General features: G+C 43.5%; 3 protein-coding genes across 6 annotated transcripts; 2 read left to right on the top strand and 1 right to left on the bottom strand.

Moving 5' to 3' along the window:
* Nucleotides 1-7,271: 7,271 nt before the first annotated feature.
* pex12 (peroxisomal biogenesis factor 12) lies at nucleotides 7,272-13,640 on the bottom strand. Of its 4 annotated transcripts, none has more exons than XM_039825027.1 (4): nucleotides 13,369-13,640; nucleotides 11,428-11,555; nucleotides 8,918-9,453; nucleotides 7,272-8,132 (listed from the first exon to the last, which is right to left on the bottom strand). In XM_039825027.1, the coding sequence occupies exons 2-4, from the start codon at nucleotides 11,548-11,550 to the stop codon at nucleotides 7,742-7,744; spliced, it is 1,050 nt and encodes a 349-aa protein (XP_039680961.1). In that variant the 5' UTR covers nucleotides 11,551-11,555; nucleotides 13,369-13,640; the 3' UTR covers nucleotides 7,272-7,741. The 4 variants fall into 4 exon arrangements, with proteins under 4 accessions (XP_039680961.1, XP_039680962.1, XP_039680963.1 ...); XM_039825028.1 differs by having other exon boundaries at nucleotides 11,428-11,552; XM_039825029.1 differs by having other exon boundaries at nucleotides 13,509-13,640.
* A 193-nt stretch (nucleotides 13,641-13,833) lies between these two features.
* Nucleotides 13,834-14,350, top strand: LOC120574681 (protein preY, mitochondrial-like). The gene has a single exon (XM_039825031.1). The coding sequence runs from the start codon at nucleotides 13,961-13,963 to the stop codon at nucleotides 14,309-14,311; it is 351 nt and encodes a 116-aa protein (XP_039680965.1). The 5' UTR covers nucleotides 13,834-13,960; the 3' UTR covers nucleotides 14,312-14,350.
* Nucleotides 14,351-14,759: 409 nt separating this feature from the next.
* LOC120574682 (phosphatidylinositol N-acetylglucosaminyltransferase subunit Y-like) lies at nucleotides 14,760-15,144 on the top strand. The gene has a single exon (XM_039825033.1). The coding sequence runs from the start codon at nucleotides 14,792-14,794 to the stop codon at nucleotides 15,002-15,004; it is 213 nt and encodes a 70-aa protein (XP_039680967.1). The 5' UTR covers nucleotides 14,760-14,791; the 3' UTR covers nucleotides 15,005-15,144.
* Nucleotides 15,145-18,528: the final 3,384 nt, after the last annotated feature.

The following is an 18,528-nucleotide window of genomic DNA, read 5'->3' as shown; positions in this document are numbered from 1 at the left end:
CTAAGCCCCTCCCCCCACAAGGGAGAATGAATGCGTGTTCGTGAGCAGTGATTGACACGCAGTTAGATAGGGTCCGTTTCAGCAAATATGACAGAAAGTTAGTTTAATAAGTCTTACCTACTGCACCTTTTAATAATACTATTCAATCAGACTTTTATGGCATCTGGTGTTAAGTGTCTCAGGATCAGGCCTGTTTTAGCAGTATTCGTGAATACGTAAACCACCTCTCACTCACTCTCTCTCTCTTTCACTCATTTTTGATTGAGAGTCATGTGACCTGAGCCCCGCCCCTTCTTCTCTAAAAGGGGATTGTGGGATTGTGGCACGTTTATGAAACACTACGACGACGACCCTAACCCTTTTTTTTCTTTTCTTTTTTTAAAAAGAATTCCTCGTTAGTGTAAATACTGTCTCCTGTCCTGTTGCCCACGGTTACGTCACAGCACACTCAGTGTGGTCACTTTTCTATTATCTGTACATACATATATGTATAAAAACACAAAATGCTTTCTCTTTTTGTATAAAAAAGAAAAATAATATTCTCTATATATATACATATATATGTATATATACTGTATAAACAGTGTTTCATCCAATCAAATTGGATTCATGAATATATTCTATTTGGAGATTTGATGTTTTAAAGGTTTGGCTGTTTGACAGGAAATAAGCACATGGTCTGATGTCATCAGTCCGCCACCTGTTTGTTTGTTTGTTTGTGTGTTTGTTTGTGCGTGTGTTTCCAGATGTTGAGGATGGCTGGATGTTGTCGTCGCAGTGGTTGTTGTAGTTGTTGGGAGGTTGAAGAGTGAGCCCCAGTTCCTCTGGCAGGACCAGGCAAGCAGTGCAGCCCCCCACAGGCAAACAGCGGGTCAAAGGTCACGTCGGTCAGTAGCTTGGTCCAGTGCTGATGTCTTTTTGTCGCCCCCAACGAACGCCATTTTATTCGCCCCAAGGAACGCTTAACTGAGAGCGACGCAGCAGGGACCCCCTACTACATAGATTGTCTAAAATGAAGTTGAATATTGTGGCGTCTAAACTCATTATAGAGAAATAATGGCCGGACCAGGACAAGAGAAGTAGCTAACCAGAGTCCCAATGTTTAGAACACATTTTGGTCAGTTCTCCTGGTCAGTAAAAGGTATACACTTATGGAATTCCTTATCCACGGAACTTCAATCCCAAACAGAAATAAAAGTGACACAAAAGCCACAAATTATGGCTCAAACTGACAAAACAGAGAAGTGAGCACTTATGGTGTCCCTTAGCTAGACAGTTTTTATTTGTATTTTTTTTTTTTTCTTCTTTCTTTCTGTATTTTCTGAGAATTGTATAGTCTGTTTGTTTTGTTAAAGCCTGACCAGGGACAAGGACTACAAATTAGTGGAGGCTAGTCGTCCTAAATCGGGGACGATCTAGGATCAGACCTTTAGGGGGGCTCAGCCCCTTCTGACAATGTGACACGGATACAGGGCCTTGCAAAAGTGTTAATCTTTGTTTCGGGACAGATCCTCGCAAAAATCACACTGTAATCATTTAAAAAAAATTCAAAGGATAATTGTGCAAAAATGATCATTTCCCTCCAATATCGTGAATCATATCGCCATATCCTAATATCGCGCAGCCCTCCTTTTTAGTGCATAGAATTCTAAGCTATCAAAATAATAATTGTTGTATAGCATTGACCATTTTACTACATATCACGGTTCTGAATCCAATCAAATTGATCAAATGTGTTGGGTTGGCTCAGCCCTGAGTCTTTGGCTACGGTAAACAGAAGTTTCACCTAACGGACTTGCACATGCATCTGCATTTGCAGAAAAGCCAATAAGAAACCCTCTCTCTCTAAAATGACCTGTGATTGGTCAAAGTCTCCCGTCATGGATAGACTTTTTCTAAAGCCTGAAAGTAGAGCCAAGGGGGAGATGCAGAAGTCTAGTGGTCTCTCAGACCACTTGAATTACAATATGCCACAAGATTATTATGGAAATCTTGCCCGACGACGTCACAAAATGCAGTGCCCACTCAAGCTTTTAACAACTATTAATTAGCAACTTTATCAGAACTCCTAAAATCCTAACGCTAATGTTCTCTGCTCACTGAAAGAGCCCTAGTGGACGCAAAGCTTCAGAACTGGACCATTCTGTTACCCACGTCTATAGAAACTCAACTCAGAAACACTATGGAGGGACGTCAGTAAGCTAACTCCCAAAAAATCAAGCCCAACACAATCTTCAACCTCACTAAAGTCCATTTCCCATGAACCGCTGGGGGTAGCGACGCCGCTATTTGTGGGTCTTATCTGTTCAAAGCAATATAACACTGATAGGACAGCAGTGACCGGGAGAACTACAGTGAACATGTTTACATGCACACTAATATTCCACTATTATTTCGAATATGACAATATTCCGTATTTGATACAGGTCATGTAAACAGCGTTTTCCATTTGGATGTTCCAAATAAGGCCTTTCTTTTGGACATGTATTCAGAATATGCGTCTCAATCTGGGTTTTTACCGCAGTTTGTGCCAGTTTACGGCCCGTTTACGGCTTACGGTCAGCTCTGTGCGTCGCTCCGGTTGTTGTACACAAACCAACCAGCCACCAGTTTGCAAAGCTGCAGAAAAGAAGAAGAAACACAGCTACTTTTTAAACATTATGAAAGACTTTTTTTCAAGAAGGCGGCTGAAGGAATGAAAGAGTGACGTTTTTGTTCGCATGGTCGAGTCCGCCACTTGTGGAAAACTTAAAAAAATCCTTATTTTGCCCGGCTGCATATAAACGAAAATATTAGTGGAATATTCACTTTCATTAGCCATGGAAACAGCTTAGTCGGAATGTTGCCTTTTTCTGAATAAGGGCAAAATCCATGGTAACGCAGCCGACAGCGCCATCGCTTACATCACTTGTGCAGCTCCCTCTAGCTTTTAAAACACGTCGTTGAGTGCTGCTGTGTGTTTTGGGAGTATTGATTGATCAACAGGTCGATTGATTTGTTGGGCTGGTGCTTCCAGGCGGTTCAGTGTAGTCTTTTGGTACTACTACTGCTACTCAACACTAAGGCCGTTTTGTCCATAACACCAGTAGCAGTAATAGCAGCGCCTCAGGTTGGGGGGGGGGTAGAAGTGTGGAGTTAGTAACTCAAAATGTCTCAGACAGACAAGAGTTAGCCATCGAACGTGGTAGGATGGGTTTTAGAGTTCACAAAGGAACAAAACAAACAGCCGTAGTGGGATAATTTACACCCCACTTAAAAATGCCTTTGCACTTTCTCAGCAAGTTTTAAACTACCGCCGACAAGTAAACAATTCAAATTTGTATGTTAAATAATTTGGTATCGTCCCTGTCACTTGGGCAGCATCTAGTGGCCATTAGAGGAACTGCACCTTGAAATATGTTTTTAGCATTTAGGGTTGATTTTGGTTTATCACAGCTTGGGCCTTAGTTTTTTGTAGATTTAGCCATCGTTCCCAAAGTTGATAAGAAAACTGTACTCGCCAAGTCAATCTGGGAACGCAAGAACTTTCATGAAAATAAGTTTGACACACAAGCAGTCAGAACTACACAACCCACACCGTACTGGCCATAGCTGTGCACCAACAGCGATCCTGTACAGTGAGGGGTAATTGCTCGCTCCCTGACAATTTTTTTTTTAAATGAAGTGGTTTATAGTAGCTGTTCCCAACCCGAAGAAAAGCAAAGTCTACTCAGGACCTTTCGTTGATTGAATATGTGCATGAGTTGCGAGCAGTTCAACCAAAGGAAACGACTATTTAACAATAAAAAAGCAAAAGTTAAGAGAAAATGTTAATGTTTTGCACATTTTCTTTCTCAAATTGTCTTACCTGCCTATCAACTCATGAACACTAACATTTATCTGGTCATTATGTCGTCTTGTTGACATAAAAGTAGTGGATGAAAATGCGCAATCATTTGCATTTTCACTTGCCGATTTTTCTAGAAATATGTTTAAAATTTGGATGGGAACTTTGATATTGACAGAAACAAGAAGAGTTGTTTAAATTCTCCGAACACTAATTAATACCTACTAACTACTAAGACCCAGATGAACAGAATCAAGTCGGGGGCGGTTCCTGCTTGATCTGGCGCTGCTGCCAGAGGGCACACGTGAGCAGATTGCGGACTGAAGATTTTAAAAAGGTGCTGACACACCAAGCAGACGGAAAAGAACTGGTGGCGCCGAAGCCCGACTCTAGCATCGCCTCGCGTCTCCTCACGTCGCCTGTGTCTTGTCCCCAAAAAAGTTGCATTTTAACGCGTAAAGAATACAGCGTACAGCTAACTGGCACGTACGTTCTGCGCCTGAGGGAATAACGTTCTGTGCCAGCAGGCGGCGGTAATGTATTCGTCAATCAAAAAGGGAAACTGGATAAACCGTTGCTATGATGCATATAACTAAACAGCGTTTGCCCGAAATCAGCCAGGGGCAGCACAGAGCCTAGTTAGCTAACATTAGCGTGCTAATTCCACGCAACATGCCTTCATGCTACACCGGAAGAAAATGAGCTCATCTGGCGATAGCAATGCAATTTTCCTACGCTGTGACGAAGGTGTAAATCCAGACAGCTAGCTAGACTATCTGTCCAATCTGAGTTTTCTGTCGCACGACTAAAAACTACTGCTGGACACGCACATTCCACCAAAACAAGTTCCTTCCCGAGGCTATTTTGCAGAGGCGCCGTTGCTCCGTCCGGCGCTGACGATTGTGATTGGTTTAAAGAAATGCCAATAAACCAGGGCACGTTTTTTTTTTTTTTCTCCCATCCCGGCAAGCTGTGCGGACTAGCCAGACCCTCCCCCGCAGCGCTGCGGAGGAAGGTCTGCGGCGCTCTCCTTGGTGTGTCAGGGCCTTTTGAGAGGCTGTTTGGGTGCAGGGCTGATCACACTCAGTTCTGGTTGGTTTGTACTGAGACAAACCGGAATGCGGAGGAGCCAGGGCGCACATAGAGAACCAGAAGCTACACAGCTTTACCGTTGCTACCAACCACACACACTTAAGGTGAAACACACACACACACACACAGACTATTTTGCTACATGAGTTAATACTGTATATTTCTTGATATGTTTGATACTGTGGTGTAAATGTAGTGTCCTGCTATGATGCCGCGTGTGTGTGTGTGTTTGTTTGTGTGTGTGTGTGTGTGTGGGGGGGGGGATGGGTGGTATTTTTGGACTCTTGGGTGGGACAGAGGAGGTTCAATATCAGCGGGACATTTTGCCTTCTCTCTCTCCCTCTCTTTTACCTCCGTCTCTTTCTGAGGGCAGACGTTCTCTCCGTTACCTTTCTCTCTCGTTCCCGGCTCTCGTGACTGAAAAACTGAAGAACGAAAAAAAAAAAGAAAGAAAAAAACAAAAAACCCGCCGTTTTGTTGGAACTGATCACAAGCACATTCCTGACTATTCTCTGTCCGTGCTGTCGTTTAATCCAGATTCTTTCCTGTTGCGACAATACAACACGTGTCTAGTTCTTGCTGACTCACATGTATATAAAGTGCATATATGTGTACATTTGCGTAATACGCATTACGATTTTTGCCGTATCTTTTTTTTTTAAAGTTTCCGCCCGTTTTTTTTTTTTTTTTTTCTTCTCGTCCTGATTTCCTGTTGCTGAATTGTGTTGCAGGAGCTTAAAAAGGGAAGACTCTTGTGATTCTTCACATTCAAGTTTAATTTCAGGGGTTTGTGGACATTTTAATGAAGCCCTTTTTTTTTTTTTTTTTTTTATTACTCTCACTGTAACGTTGTGACGTTGATCTTGATTATCTGTTTCTTCGTTGTTTTTTTTTAAGTGGGCCTGTTAAAACTTGTCTGGAAACTCAATAAAGCAATTCACTGACTGTCTGGTGCATTTGTGAGAACCTGTCCAAAGGGAACCAAATTGGCCTTCCAGCACCCTTTACGCTTCCTTTTGGACAGCTGTGATGTCACCCATTTGTCTGTGATCTGCTGTTTTAAAAGACTCAAGTTTGGCAATTTAGCCGTCACCATCTTGTTTTTTGTTTTAAAGCGGATGTTTTTTTTGGGAGCGTGACGCGGCCTAGTCTACATCCACGCGTTTCATTTACCTCGGAAGCTGGAGCTGGGTATGATGTCACACCCGAATTGAATGCGTTCCATTTACAAGTCCGATTTTTCATTGTTTTCATTAGCTCTAGCCCGGTTAGCCATTGTTAGCAATGCCGGTTTATAACAACGCATAACGCTGTTTTTTTCTTCTTCGTTTTTGTTCATACAAACCGCTTAACAACATGTCCACTGACAGAATACGGACAGCGCTGTGTGTACGACTGATTTAGTGAGACACATAAGACAGAAGGGCTACTAAACTGTACGTTACTGCAGCTTTCACAGCTGTCGATGCACGGAGCAGCCATGTTGGATTTTTAGCTCGGGGTACTCGATGGTTGTCTTGAGTTCCGAGCTTGAAAAATCCGAGGTCAGGGAGCGCGTTTCCCTGAAAAAAATCCGGCTTCCGAGTACAAATGGAACGCGCTATAAGCCCGGGCCCCCAGGAAGTGAACCGGGCTTGGAAGCACACTGAACATAGTGGCCAAACTGAAATTGTGACTCCCAGGGCGGTCAGTGGATACTTTTTTTTTTTTTTTAGCTACACAACCCCAGCAAAATGACTCGTTTCACTATCAGAATTTGATCTATTCGGTACGATAATATTCAACGGCCTAGAAGAGCCACACGATAAAATCATTGATTCTTTATTAAAGTAAGCGGAGCGCTAAACCGCAAGTAGCCGGCTCGGCCAGTGAAGGTCTCTAGTGCGCCTGCTCTACGGGCCCCATAGAGAGGCAGTGTTAATCATCCCGGGCAGCCTATATGTGGAAGTTGAACTTTTTTGGGCTTCACTGAGCAACTCTGGCTCTGCCTGGTACGCTGTAGCCACGTTTTATTATGCATCCATGTTTGGAAGCTTTAACCCTTGTGATGTCTTCCCGTCAACCTTGAAAAAAACCACATTTTTTTCCCCCGACATTTTTGATGCCTTCTTTTTGCTTTTACCAACGATTTAAATTGTAAAATTTTTCTCCTACACATTTTCAGCGCTTATTTCTACGTCCCATATTTTCAGATTTAAATAAAAAATTGAAAACGGGTAAATTTGACCCAAAGTCAACACAAGGGTTAAGAGTTGCAATGGGCGCTGCGCTAAAGCTAAGCTTTTTTTTACTATATGGGCATTTTATGGACAAAATGAGCAAATAAAACTCAATCAATAAATCACAATTATTGTTCGTTGCAACCCCAATTTCTTTATTAGCCAAATGTAAATCTCCTCAGTTTATCAAAAACTAATCTGTGTCAGGTTACTGTTGGTAACATACAGAGGAAACCAAGCCATCCAATCATCAACCTGCTACTGGCTAGCCTAGCTGCTAACATTTTGATGCTCGTCATACATGACGTACAGTTTGTGATGCAAAACAGAGACAATTGTACAGTTACTGCAGTAAAAAAAAAAAAAGAATCCTCTTAATATCACTGTGGAAACAATTTAGGAATGCATTTTATAAATATTAAATGGTGATGTGAGCTGAGAAAGCATCTCATCCAAATCAGCTGGTACCACTGAACAATTTATCAAACGCTGTACATTAGAGAGCCCATTTTGTACAAAAGGAAAATCCCACGGCCACTTCCTTTCTTTCTGAAAGAGTTTGTACTCTGAAGGTAAACTTCAGCATGTGGCTGCTGGATGTGTTCTAGCTCTCAGGGGAGTAGATCTTGATGAGGTGCTGCGGCTCGGTGGGATAGCCGCTAACCGGGCAGCGGCGGTTGGCTTTCACGTACACGTAGATGCAGCGGTAACAGAAGACGAAGCCCGAGGTGGACAGCACCGTGGCGTTGGTGCGAAGCCTCCGGCACAGCGGACAGTTCCTGCCGTCGGCGCCGGGCGGAGGCTCCTGCTGCAGGTGGACGGGTGGCGGCGGAGCCGGCAGCGAGGTGAGGGCCTTCACGGTGCTCTGGTTGTCTGACGAGTACCACCACTCCAGGAACTGCAGGAAGAAGACGCCCAGCGAGAGGGAGGTGGACAGGGACACGGCCGCGCCCCGCGCCGCCTGGGACATCAACCACCACGCTCTCCGCACCAGGCTGCGCACACAACAACAACGCACTGAGGTTGGTGGGGTTAACACATTGTCCTTAATGGAACATCGCTTACTCTGATCTCTTATAATGTTTATAATGAGCCACCCTAGTTTCGGATATCCGTTACCTTCCGCTCTCTTTGTGTTGTAATGTTAAACTCCGGTGGATTTCTGAGGACTATGGTTAACTGCTCCTCAGATCTCTGCAGGGTAAATCCCGACAGCTAGCTAGACTATCTGTCCAATCGGAGTTTTCTCTCGCACGACTAAAACTACTTTTGAACGTACACATGTTCTACCATAACAAGTTCCTTCCCCGAGGCTATTTTGCAGCTGCACGGGGGCTCCGCTCAGCGCCTAGCGCCGCCCGAGACGATTGTGATTGGTTTAAAGAAATGCCAATAAACCAGAGCACTTTTTTTTTTTTCTCCCATCCTGGAATTCTGTGGGGACTAGCCAGACCCTCCTCGGCAGCGCTGTGGAGGAAGGTCTGGCAATGCGAGACTAGAGTCATCCTAGCCACTAGTGACACAGCGACATAAGCTGATCCCCCTGGCCGCTTACTGTATGCCGCTCGCACGCTCTACCAGGTGAGCTACCCAGGCGCCCCATTTAATACATCCTTGCCGATGTTCCAAAAGTTAATATTAGAGCCACACACACACACACACACACACACACACACACACACACACACACACACACACACACACACACACACACACACACACACACACACACACACACACACACACACACAGAATGTGTTGAAACTGAGATGAGACGTACCTTCCCTCAGCTGGGTTGCCAGTTTCGCTGCTCTTCAGCTCCATGTCTCTGATATCTTGAACGTTGAGTCGTGCCAGTCTGACCCTGGCCAGCCACAGCAGGGGATTGTGGGTCCTGGCGACTCCAAAGACAAAGAGCAGCTGCTGGCCGAAGAGCCAGGCCTGCCAGGCCGAGCTGACGTACGGGTACGCGGCCACGGCCGCCCGGTACAGCCTCTGGCTCCGGCTCTGCGCCAGCCGGATGGAGAAGTCCTCCTCGTCCCTCTGCCTCGCCAGCTTGGCCTCCAGCTTGGCCCGCAGGTACGGCACCAGGCACAGGAGAAGAAGAGAGCGCCAGTGGGACTTCCCGGGCAGCCCCAGGCGACCGGGAGGACCTCGCCCTCCCGAAACTCTCTTCAGGCCGTAGAAGTTCTCCGAGAAGGAGGCGCTGCAGTGAGACAGGAAGTGGTTCTGGAGGAGGAGGTCCAGCAGCAGGTAGAGCTCATCGAAGCGTCGCCACGGGAACCCGAAACGGGACGGGTTGGACTCTGCCAGCACCTGAGAACGTCAGCGACACTGGGGTAGTTACACGGTACCCAACCCTAGTCTTAACATGTCAATGTCGAATGCTTTAAATAAATTAATTGGAGAGAAAAAAATAAATAAATCGCAGTCATTTAAAAATGAAATAGCAAACAGGGGTGAATAGAGATCGCGATTTCATAACGATTTATCGTGCAGGCCTAGTTACAACACACTTTAGTTCAATACACTCGAAATTAGCGTTTCGTAGGGATGTAACGATGTTTCTTGAATCGGTTCAAAATGGATATAAACGTGTAAAGATTACAACCGGTTGGGATAAAAAAAAATAATCACGATGCGATTTTTAATCTTAGGGCATAATCCACTTTTGATTTCACTTGTTTGACTTCAGATGTGGCGATTACGTTTTGGTTGCACCGGCAAAGAAAGCAAAGTCTGAGGCGTGGAAAACTTTTGACCGTGTGCATAATGAGAATACTGAGCCAGTGGGTTACGTGAAATGCAAAAGATGCGACATTCTGTTAAAGTACGCCAGCAAAACGACTTTTGGAATTTGTCGCTGATAAGGCATGTTGGCCTATTCAGAGTGCTGAGATGTTACAGAAGACTTGTTTTATTTCTTTGTCCCAGCTTCCAAGTGGCCTATAGCCCTACGTTAGTCATGAATAAATGATGTTAATCATTCTTGACAAAAGGCAAAAGAGCTGTGTGCGTGCACACATTTGAATAATGTAAACGGGTTTGGGCTTTTAAAAAGCTGTCAATCAAAATGTACTTGTCGGGCACTTTTTCTGGGATTTGGGGTGTTCTTTTGTGTCTCTGGTGCTTCCACACACATACACACTTTGAAAAAAATCCATCCATGCTGTTTTGAGTGAGATACGGTTTCTGAATGTGTCCTGCTTTCAGTCTCCTGGTGAGCTGTTCAAAATCGGCTTCGGACTGTGACGTCACAGTCCGAAATGAGCTGGCTAACCACAACCGTTAGCTCGTAGCATTAGCGTTAGCCGGCTAACGCTAACGCTAACATGCTACGTCGTTCTCAATAGCAAAGCACTGCTACAACACACACAAGTTCACCATAATCTACGAAAGAACTACTTACATGTGCGCCCTCATTTAGAAGTCTCCCAGCTAATCCTGCCTTGTAACTGACCGAAGTTGGAGAAACGACCTTTCTTTTACTGTCTCTAGAGTTAGCTAGCTGACATGATCTACATCTGAGCTACTGCGCATGTGCGAGTGCAATCAAAGATAGTACAGAAGAAGAAGAAGAAAAGAGGTCTCACTCTGTAGCTAAAACAGAGACCAGGTGAAAAGAGGAGCTGCAGCAGTGAGAGAGAGCTGTGCAGTACAACAACAATATGGTGTTTTTTGAAAATTAAACCATGTAAACCTATTCTGGTACAACCTTAAAATACAGTTATGAACCTGAAAATGAGCATAATATGGGCGCTTTAAGGCCCGATTACAGCTCTACTTAGTTGTGCCCTTTAGGAGCTTAACCCTTGTGTTGTCCTTCGGGTCCCAGTGACCCGAAGGACAACACAAGGGTTATGTACTTCCCTTTACTTTGTTGAGAATTGCTCTCTAAACAAGGGTTAATACAGCACCTTAGTTCTTGTTTGTACAGCATTTTGGTCAGCTTAAACTGTGTTTAAATGTGTTCTAGAAATAAACTTTACTTACTTACTTTACAAGAAACAGGGTTTAGAGAGCATTTCTCAACAAAGTAAAGGGAAGTACATAATCCTTGTGTGGTCCTTCGGGTCACTGGGACCCGAAGGACCACACAAGGGTTAAGACCATATTGTTTGTTTGTACAGCACGAAGACGATATGGACTGCGGTAAATACTCCTTAAACAATGTTCCTTAAAATCAAGATCTTAAACAAATGGAGTTCAGAGTGCTTGACACGATGAAAACACAATATGGAAAGTAAAAAAAAAGAAGCTGTACAGTGTTTTTTCAAGGCGCTCCCTCACCTTGACGGCGTGTCTCAGTGCCGGGCGGACCGCCTCCATCAGAGATTCCTGTGCCAGGAGCTCAAAGATGGACGGCTGCTCCTTCCCAGCGGCGGAGGTCAGATGGGCTCCGGCCTCTGCCATGGCTGCTGCACAACCACAACACAAGCACACGAGTGGACACACAGTGAAATACCAGGGAGGAATGGCTGATTAGACTTTTGTTTCTCTTATGTATTACAATTCTATTCAAGTCACAATGGTATCAGGGTTTCCCCCCACTGTATTACAAGCCTGGCGGCCCACTGGGCAGAAAGTGTTGGGCTCTACATTAATGCTGCCATCAGTCTGCGACTGGCCCCAGCAGGGCCCTCGGTGAAAAAAAAAAAAAGACACTTGCCACCGAGCTAAACAACTTTTCTTGGGGAAACCCTGGGTGTAATGTTTAACAATTTGTATTATGTTTTGAAAGTTTTCTCAAAAATTTAAATTATTTATTAAAATTAAAAATACATTGATAATAGGTATACTGGCCCATTGGTAAGGTAGTCACTAAGGTAGCTTCCACAGATAGTTCATCTTAAGGATTCTCTTTGCCACATGTATGTTTAACATTAAATTAACAGCAACCATTATTATTTTATTATCTTAGTATGCTATGTATTAAAAAGGTATGTAAAAACAGGTTTAGGCCGTTCACACGTTAGTGTAGGCCCAGTTTATTATGCAACTTCATTTTATACAATACATGTAGTAGGGGGTCCCTCCCTGATCCGTCTCTCTCTCTCTCTTAGTTAAGGGGTCCTTAGTCTCGCATTGCCAGACCTTCCTCCACAGCGCTGCGGAGGAAGGTCTGGCTAGTCCACACAGCATGCCGGGATGGGAGAGAAACGTGCTCTGGTTAATTGGCATTTCTTTAAACCAATCACAATTGGCTTGGGGCGGCGCTAGGCGCCGGACGGAGCAACGGTGCCTCAGGAAGGAACTTGTTTTGGTGGAACATGTGTACGTTCAACAGATTGGACTCAGATTGGACAGATAGTCTAGCTAGCTGTCTGGATTTACCCTGCAGAGATCTGAGGAGCAGTTAACCATAGTCCTCAGAAATCCACCGGAGTTTAACATTTCAACACAAACAAAGCCTTAAGTAACAGAAATCCGGCCGAAAAGAAGGACATGCGGTGGAATTTCCGGCGGCACCGGAGCAATCCCGGAAGTGGAAGGTCGTGGATATAGACTAAGGGGTCCTTGGCTTAAAAAAATGTTGAAGACCCCTGATCTAATGGATTACAACATAAATGGATTACATTTAGAATCTGACATCGCAGATGAGGATAACACAGACTGTTGCTAAATGATCACAGTTTACTAAAGGAGCATGTCAGACAACATTTAAGGAGTTGATGGGAAAGATTGTCAACTATCAACCAGTTCACTACAGACAGCAAGGAGTGAGGAGACATCTGCCCATGTCGACTATTAAGTAAACTACTGAGTGAAATCCAGTATACCAGTGCAATAACCGCAGCCAGAAACCGCTAACCATAGCTAGTCCGGAAAGCATGCTTCTTACTCTTTTCCCTTTACATTTTTTTATTTTATTTTATTTTTTACAAATGACACATCAGTCTTGTGCAGAATTATAATTAAGTTATATGCGATTCCAAACGTGAATTTCGTGTTCATAAAGTCTGAGAGATAACGGCCCCTTGAAGGTAACATTACGGATAAAGCACCTCAATATAACGTTACAAAGTTTAGCAAGCTAGCTGGATCATTTTAGTACGTTAGACTTTAGAAGTTGTCTGACGTTTAGCTAGTTAAATCCAAGAACAAAGTGCACCACTGGTTACACAGACGCTTTATCCATATAAAATATATGAATAACAAGGGAAGACGGGTTTGTTAGGGTTATGTATGCAGCCATATGGTCAAACTTTGACAACATAACGTTAACGTTACCTTCCTTTGCTAGCTAGCTGTTAGCGTAGCAGGAAGTTAGCACGGTGTCGCTTATGTTTCCTGGTGTCTCTGCAACATCACGCGGTCATTTTAAAAACACCGCTTGCTCCGAACTTTAAAGTAACAGAGAGAGTAGTTACTTTACATGTTGTCTTGCTATTTGACCACTCGCCATGCGCAGGGTGCACTCGGTGCACTGGCACTGCCCACAGCAATCACCACTTCCGGCAATTCCGTTCTCTTAATACATCCGTGGGCCATCCTAGGAAAACGCATACTCGCCAAGTCCGTCGCTAGCTCGCTCTGGGGGGTATGGATGGATTTACATTAAATGTCAGCGTATGTGAGTGCACTACAATCAATAGCATATTTAGTGCAATTTCAGTGTCGGTGGTTTGACCGTAGTTATTTAAAAGGAGGTTGCTAAAGAAGTCAATAAGCGGAACTATTGATATTGATGTGTTGGTTTACAGGAGGAGGACTCATATTTCGGTTGCACGCTGTCTGTAATCACCCTTAATACGTCCATGGTAATCCTCCGTCGGGGGAGTTTTCGCTACCTTGTTGACCAGTTTTGGCGTGAGTTTTGGTCATGTTTCGGAATGTTTTCGGTAGATTGTTAACGGAACCGATCCGTGTGCACCGCTATTTGAAGAATGCACCTTTAATACAGAGGGCAACAGCCGACTCTGTCCCGGCCAGGAGCTTCTCGGACGTGAAGGACGAAGTGCAGCAGCAGCCTTTTGACACCTCCCTGCTTGAGTTCCTGGTGTGTCCGCTGTCCAAGAAGCCGCTGAGATACGAGGCTGAGACCAGCGAGCTCATCAACGAGGAGCTGGGCATCGCCTATCCCGTAGTTAACGGCATCCCCAACATGATCCCCCAGGAAGCCAGACTCCTGCAGAAAGACGCAGACGCCTCAACCTCGCCAACACAGGAGTAAAAACTCGGGTCACCACCTTCGGCTCGCCACCCAAGCAACAACACACTTCGGAATTCACAGTGGGTTTAGCGCTAGCCAGGTTAGCCATTGTTAGCGACAGCAGCCGATAACAACGCATTTACGCTGCTTTTGTGCAAACAAACGGCGTAGCAACATAGCCACAGATAGAAGTTGGACAGGACTGTGTGGTGTGTACGTCTTATTTAATGACAGACGTGCTAATAAACTGCATGTTACTACGCTTTCACTACTGTTGACGCGCGGAGCAGCCATATTGGATTTTGAGCTCTGGGTACTGACGCACTTTGTTGTCCGACTTCAGGGGGACGTGTCTCTGACTTTAAACTCTTACATTTTGAGTTTTAAAGGTTGCTGGACTGAATAAATAAAATACTTCCAAACTGCATTTTTAGCCACCTGGCTAAAACTACATGTAATACATCACCTTTAGTGTCCTGTATTAGAAACCCATCTGCAAGTATGTTCTCCCTGTCCGTGATGGTGGGCCTGGTCCCAATAGTGTCGCTCTTCGGTCTGTTCTACTCGGCTGCAGTGGACGAGAACTTCCCTCAGGGCTGCACAAGCAGTAGCAGCGTGTGTTTCTACAGCCTGTTGCTGCCCATCACCATCCCCGTCTACGTCTTCTTCCACCTCTGGAGCTGGATGGGGATCAAGCTTTTCAGACACAACTAGGCTGTTCGGATTCTGGTTTTGTTAAAGGAAAAAAAAAAAAGAACTCCACCTGAAAGCACTTCAGTGCAGTTGAATCATCTGTCGGTGATGTACCTTGCATTTCCGGACCCATTTAGTTTGTTGTTTAATACTGTAAAAGGAAAAAAAAAAATAGAATGGTTTGACATTATCAGCACATTACAAACACAGCTACGTACAGTTAAGTTCAATAGCAGAATATGTTGCTTTTACCGCAAACACTAGAATGAAGTACTGCTGTTAGACACTTTGCAGTGTTTTAGGTTTGTGGAAGACTTGGGTGCACACAATTGGCAGGGAGTCTAGGGGTCCTCCCTCAAGAAAATGTTACATTCTCAATAAAAAAAAAATTGCAATTTCATATCATTTTGGACTGTTGTTATTACCATATTTGTCTCAAACGTTGAAAAAGCTGATAATAATAAAGAGCAGATAATAAATAAAATCGGACATTCAGTTCGTTGTGATGATTTTACATTAATTCGGCTTAGGTGCGGCCCAGAAGGCTTTGGTGCTGTACCTAAAAAAAAAAAACCTGCTTTGGGACTGAGATATCAAGGAAATGGGACACATTGCAGGTAGGGCTGGGCGATATGGAGAAAATCAAATGTCACGATATTCTTTTGACCAAATACCTCGATATCGATACCGCAAGGATATTGTAGTGTTAACTATTGGTGCTTTCGCAAAATATTTACACAATGAGATTTTTTATAAATAATCACCAGTTATGTGGATATAATGACTAAGCGGGTAAAGGCAAATAATAGAACAGCTACAACAGTCTGGTAAGTTCAGAAAATGACATCACTTTACTGTAATGCAGCCTTTAAAACCAGGAAAAGACAACACTTATGTCATATTACGATATCCAAAATCTAAGACGATATCCAGTCTCATATCACGATATCTATATAGTATCGACATATTGCCAAGCTCTAATTGCAGGACATGAGGCGGAAGCAGACAGGGTAGGCTGAAGGAAATTGCATGCAACCAAAAATCCATTGCAACTCTTACTGTTAAAACAGGCCTGCATACCGTAACCCTGACTCCGATTCTCCACTGTTCCGGTTTAGTCCCGTCCTCCGCCACGCGCCAAACCACACCGGGAGCGTCTCAGAAGCGGAGCGTCTTGCTGCCCGACTGACAGATTTTATTGTCTCTACAAGTACTTTACAGAACAATCCCGTGTCTATTAAGCTAGTATCTACCTTCCACTCAAGGCACTCCTACGGTTAAACTCCATGCCTTCTCTTTTCTGGCGTTGATTGTTGTCTGTGGTGTTGTTGTAGGAGACATAAACGATATTGGGGGGGGGAGGGGGGTGTCTTTTGGTAAATTGACTGGATAGTCTCGTGCTTTCACTTCCTCCCTGGCTGCCGGAATGGCCCGCGTGAAAATAGACCAGCTGCGTATCTTATAGCGGAGCCCAGAGCCGCTTCACGCACACTTCTGGGACGCGGCGTGGCGCGGCTGGTGGAAAATCAAGCATTGACTTGAATGGCAGCGATTGCTCGCGGGGGCCCGCGGCGACTCCAGAACGCAGCACATACGCGCCCGGTGGGAAAAAAAGTTGTTTTTTTTTGACAGCTCCTCGGCTGAACTGGAAGCTGTTCTGTCCCTCCTCGGTGAAGGTCGTCTCAAAGCCCATATTTCTGTCCCGAGGAGCGAGCATCGAGGAGCTATAGGCGAGGATACACGAGAGCAGCCTTCCTGCTGCTGAAAGCCGTCGCTAACTGCCCAAACAGCTGACCAGTTCATGTTACGCTTCAGAGGAAAGGACGTCTCCTCACTCTAAAACACATTTGCTTGTTTTTCCTTCTTCTATCTTCGTCCCTCCTCAGTAGGAGGGACGAAGATACAAGGAAGGGAGGCAAGTGGAGGACTCGAGGAGGCCATTTAAAGGCTATGAGATGCAGCCCAGGTCAATTTTGAGAGTAATGGCTGGCTTTTTACTGGCTGTTGTCAGGATTATTATCGTAAACTAAAATGAAAATAAGCAGTGAAAAATATCATTGGTTCACTGAAACTAAATGAGAACTAAAACCTTCACAGAAGAAAACTAAACTGAAACAATAAAAGAGAAGGGGGAAAAAATCCTCCCCCAGTTCTATTTTTAATGTAAGATTTCGATATGTAGTAGCCATTTAAATAAAGGCTTTTTAATTTTATCATAAGAAGAGCTTCTTCTTTTCTCTTTTGAAGTTTTGTGTTCATTTCCCAAATAGCGCCTTCATGATTTGTTTTCAACTTCCTAAAACTGAAACTGCATTGCCAGCTTAAAAAGTGAATAAAAAAAAAGAAAAGAACGCAAATAATTTCAGTTGTAGTTTTTTAGCTATAAAAAAAAAAAAAAAAAAGACAGGATGAATTTCCATCAACTCTCAGGACACTGAACCACAGAAATTGAACAGACTTGACTACCTGATACTAAAGCAGCCAGAGATTAAACCTTAAACATCATGGCTGTTCCCATACCGTTCTCCACCCCTGGAATTTGTATGTGCTGTGTGTGTAGCTACTGAGACATTATACTAAAACTACTGTACAACCAAAAATATAAAAAACTAAATCATTCTGACAAACTGAAACTAAACTAACACTAGCAGTCACACAGACAACTAAAATGAAATAGAAAAGTCAACACTAAAATAAAAGAACTAATTGAAAATTAGTAATAACTGGCGCTAAGATAAAGGTACTCTTCTTTGAATCTGCTTGGTTAAAAGACATATGGCTTTGTGCCCTTAACAAATCACAAAAGACTGCAATTTAAATAAGTATATTAAGTATTTACTTGTACTTAAGTAAAAGAATACATCAAAGTGATAGTACGTTTAGTTGAGTAGAATATTTTTTGTACTCTTAGCTTTGATTTTAACGTGTGCTTTTGTTTATTTCTCTGTTGGTCATCAATCTGTCTCACCCTCTGAAAAATACTCTCAATACTCAGTACTTGAGTAAAAGTACAAGTATCTTACCAGATAAATGACTTTGGTAGAAGAAGTTAAAGTCACCTTTTAGAATATTACTTGAGTGAAAGTCTTAGAGTTTTCGAATGTTTGCTGTACTTAAGTATCAAAAGTAATTTTTCTGTTATTAAGGCATTTTCTATATGTCGCTGCTTTTGTGCGTTTCTAAATAATTTCTGCATTTCCTCAATGTTATAAAACATTATAGAGGACTAACAGGCTAGAGTAGGCGCCCTATCTCATAAGATTTCATCATAGAATGTTAACATACTGTAGAAGATGGAGGGGGGGGCCTACAATGGCCACGCCAAGACCCACCCGGTCTATATATATATATATATATATATATATATATATATATATATATATATATATATATATATATATATATGTACAGGCCAAAAGTTTGGACACACCTTCTCATTCAATGTGTTTCTTTATTTTCATGACTATTTACATTGTAGATTCTCACTGAAGGCATCAAAACTATGTATACTAAATTACAGTCAAAATATTAGTAAATATGTAATA

Source organism: Perca fluviatilis, chromosome 15 (assembly GCF_010015445.1).
Source record: "Perca fluviatilis chromosome 15, GENO_Pfluv_1.0, whole genome shotgun sequence".
NCBI classification, from domain to species: domain Eukaryota; kingdom Metazoa; phylum Chordata; class Actinopteri; order Perciformes; family Percidae; genus Perca; species Perca fluviatilis.
Note: the sequence above shows the minus strand (reverse complement) of the source record. Positions and strands in the feature narration are given on the sequence as shown.

Bases quoted from the DNA above. Each gene is read 5' to 3' on its own strand.
- pex12 (XM_039825027.1), bottom strand. From the start codon at position 11,550: ATGGCAGAGGCCGGAGCCCATCTGACCTCCGCCGCTGGGAAGGAGCAG. The intron at 9,454-11,427 runs GTGAGGGAGCGC...TGACGTTCTCAG, and splicing joins CACTGAGACACGCCGTCAAG to GTGCTGGCAGAGTCCAACCC. The intron at 8,133-8,917 runs GTACGTCTCATC...TTGTGTGCGCAG, and splicing joins GGCAACCCAGCTGAGGGAAG to CCTGGTGCGGAGAGCGTGGT.
- LOC120574681 (XM_039825031.1), top strand. From the start codon at position 13,961: ATGTTTCGGAATGTTTTCGGTAGATTGTTAACGGAACCGATCCGTGTG.
- LOC120574682 (XM_039825033.1), top strand. From the start codon at position 14,792: ATGTTCTCCCTGTCCGTGATGGTGGGCCTGGTCCCAATAGTGTCGCTC.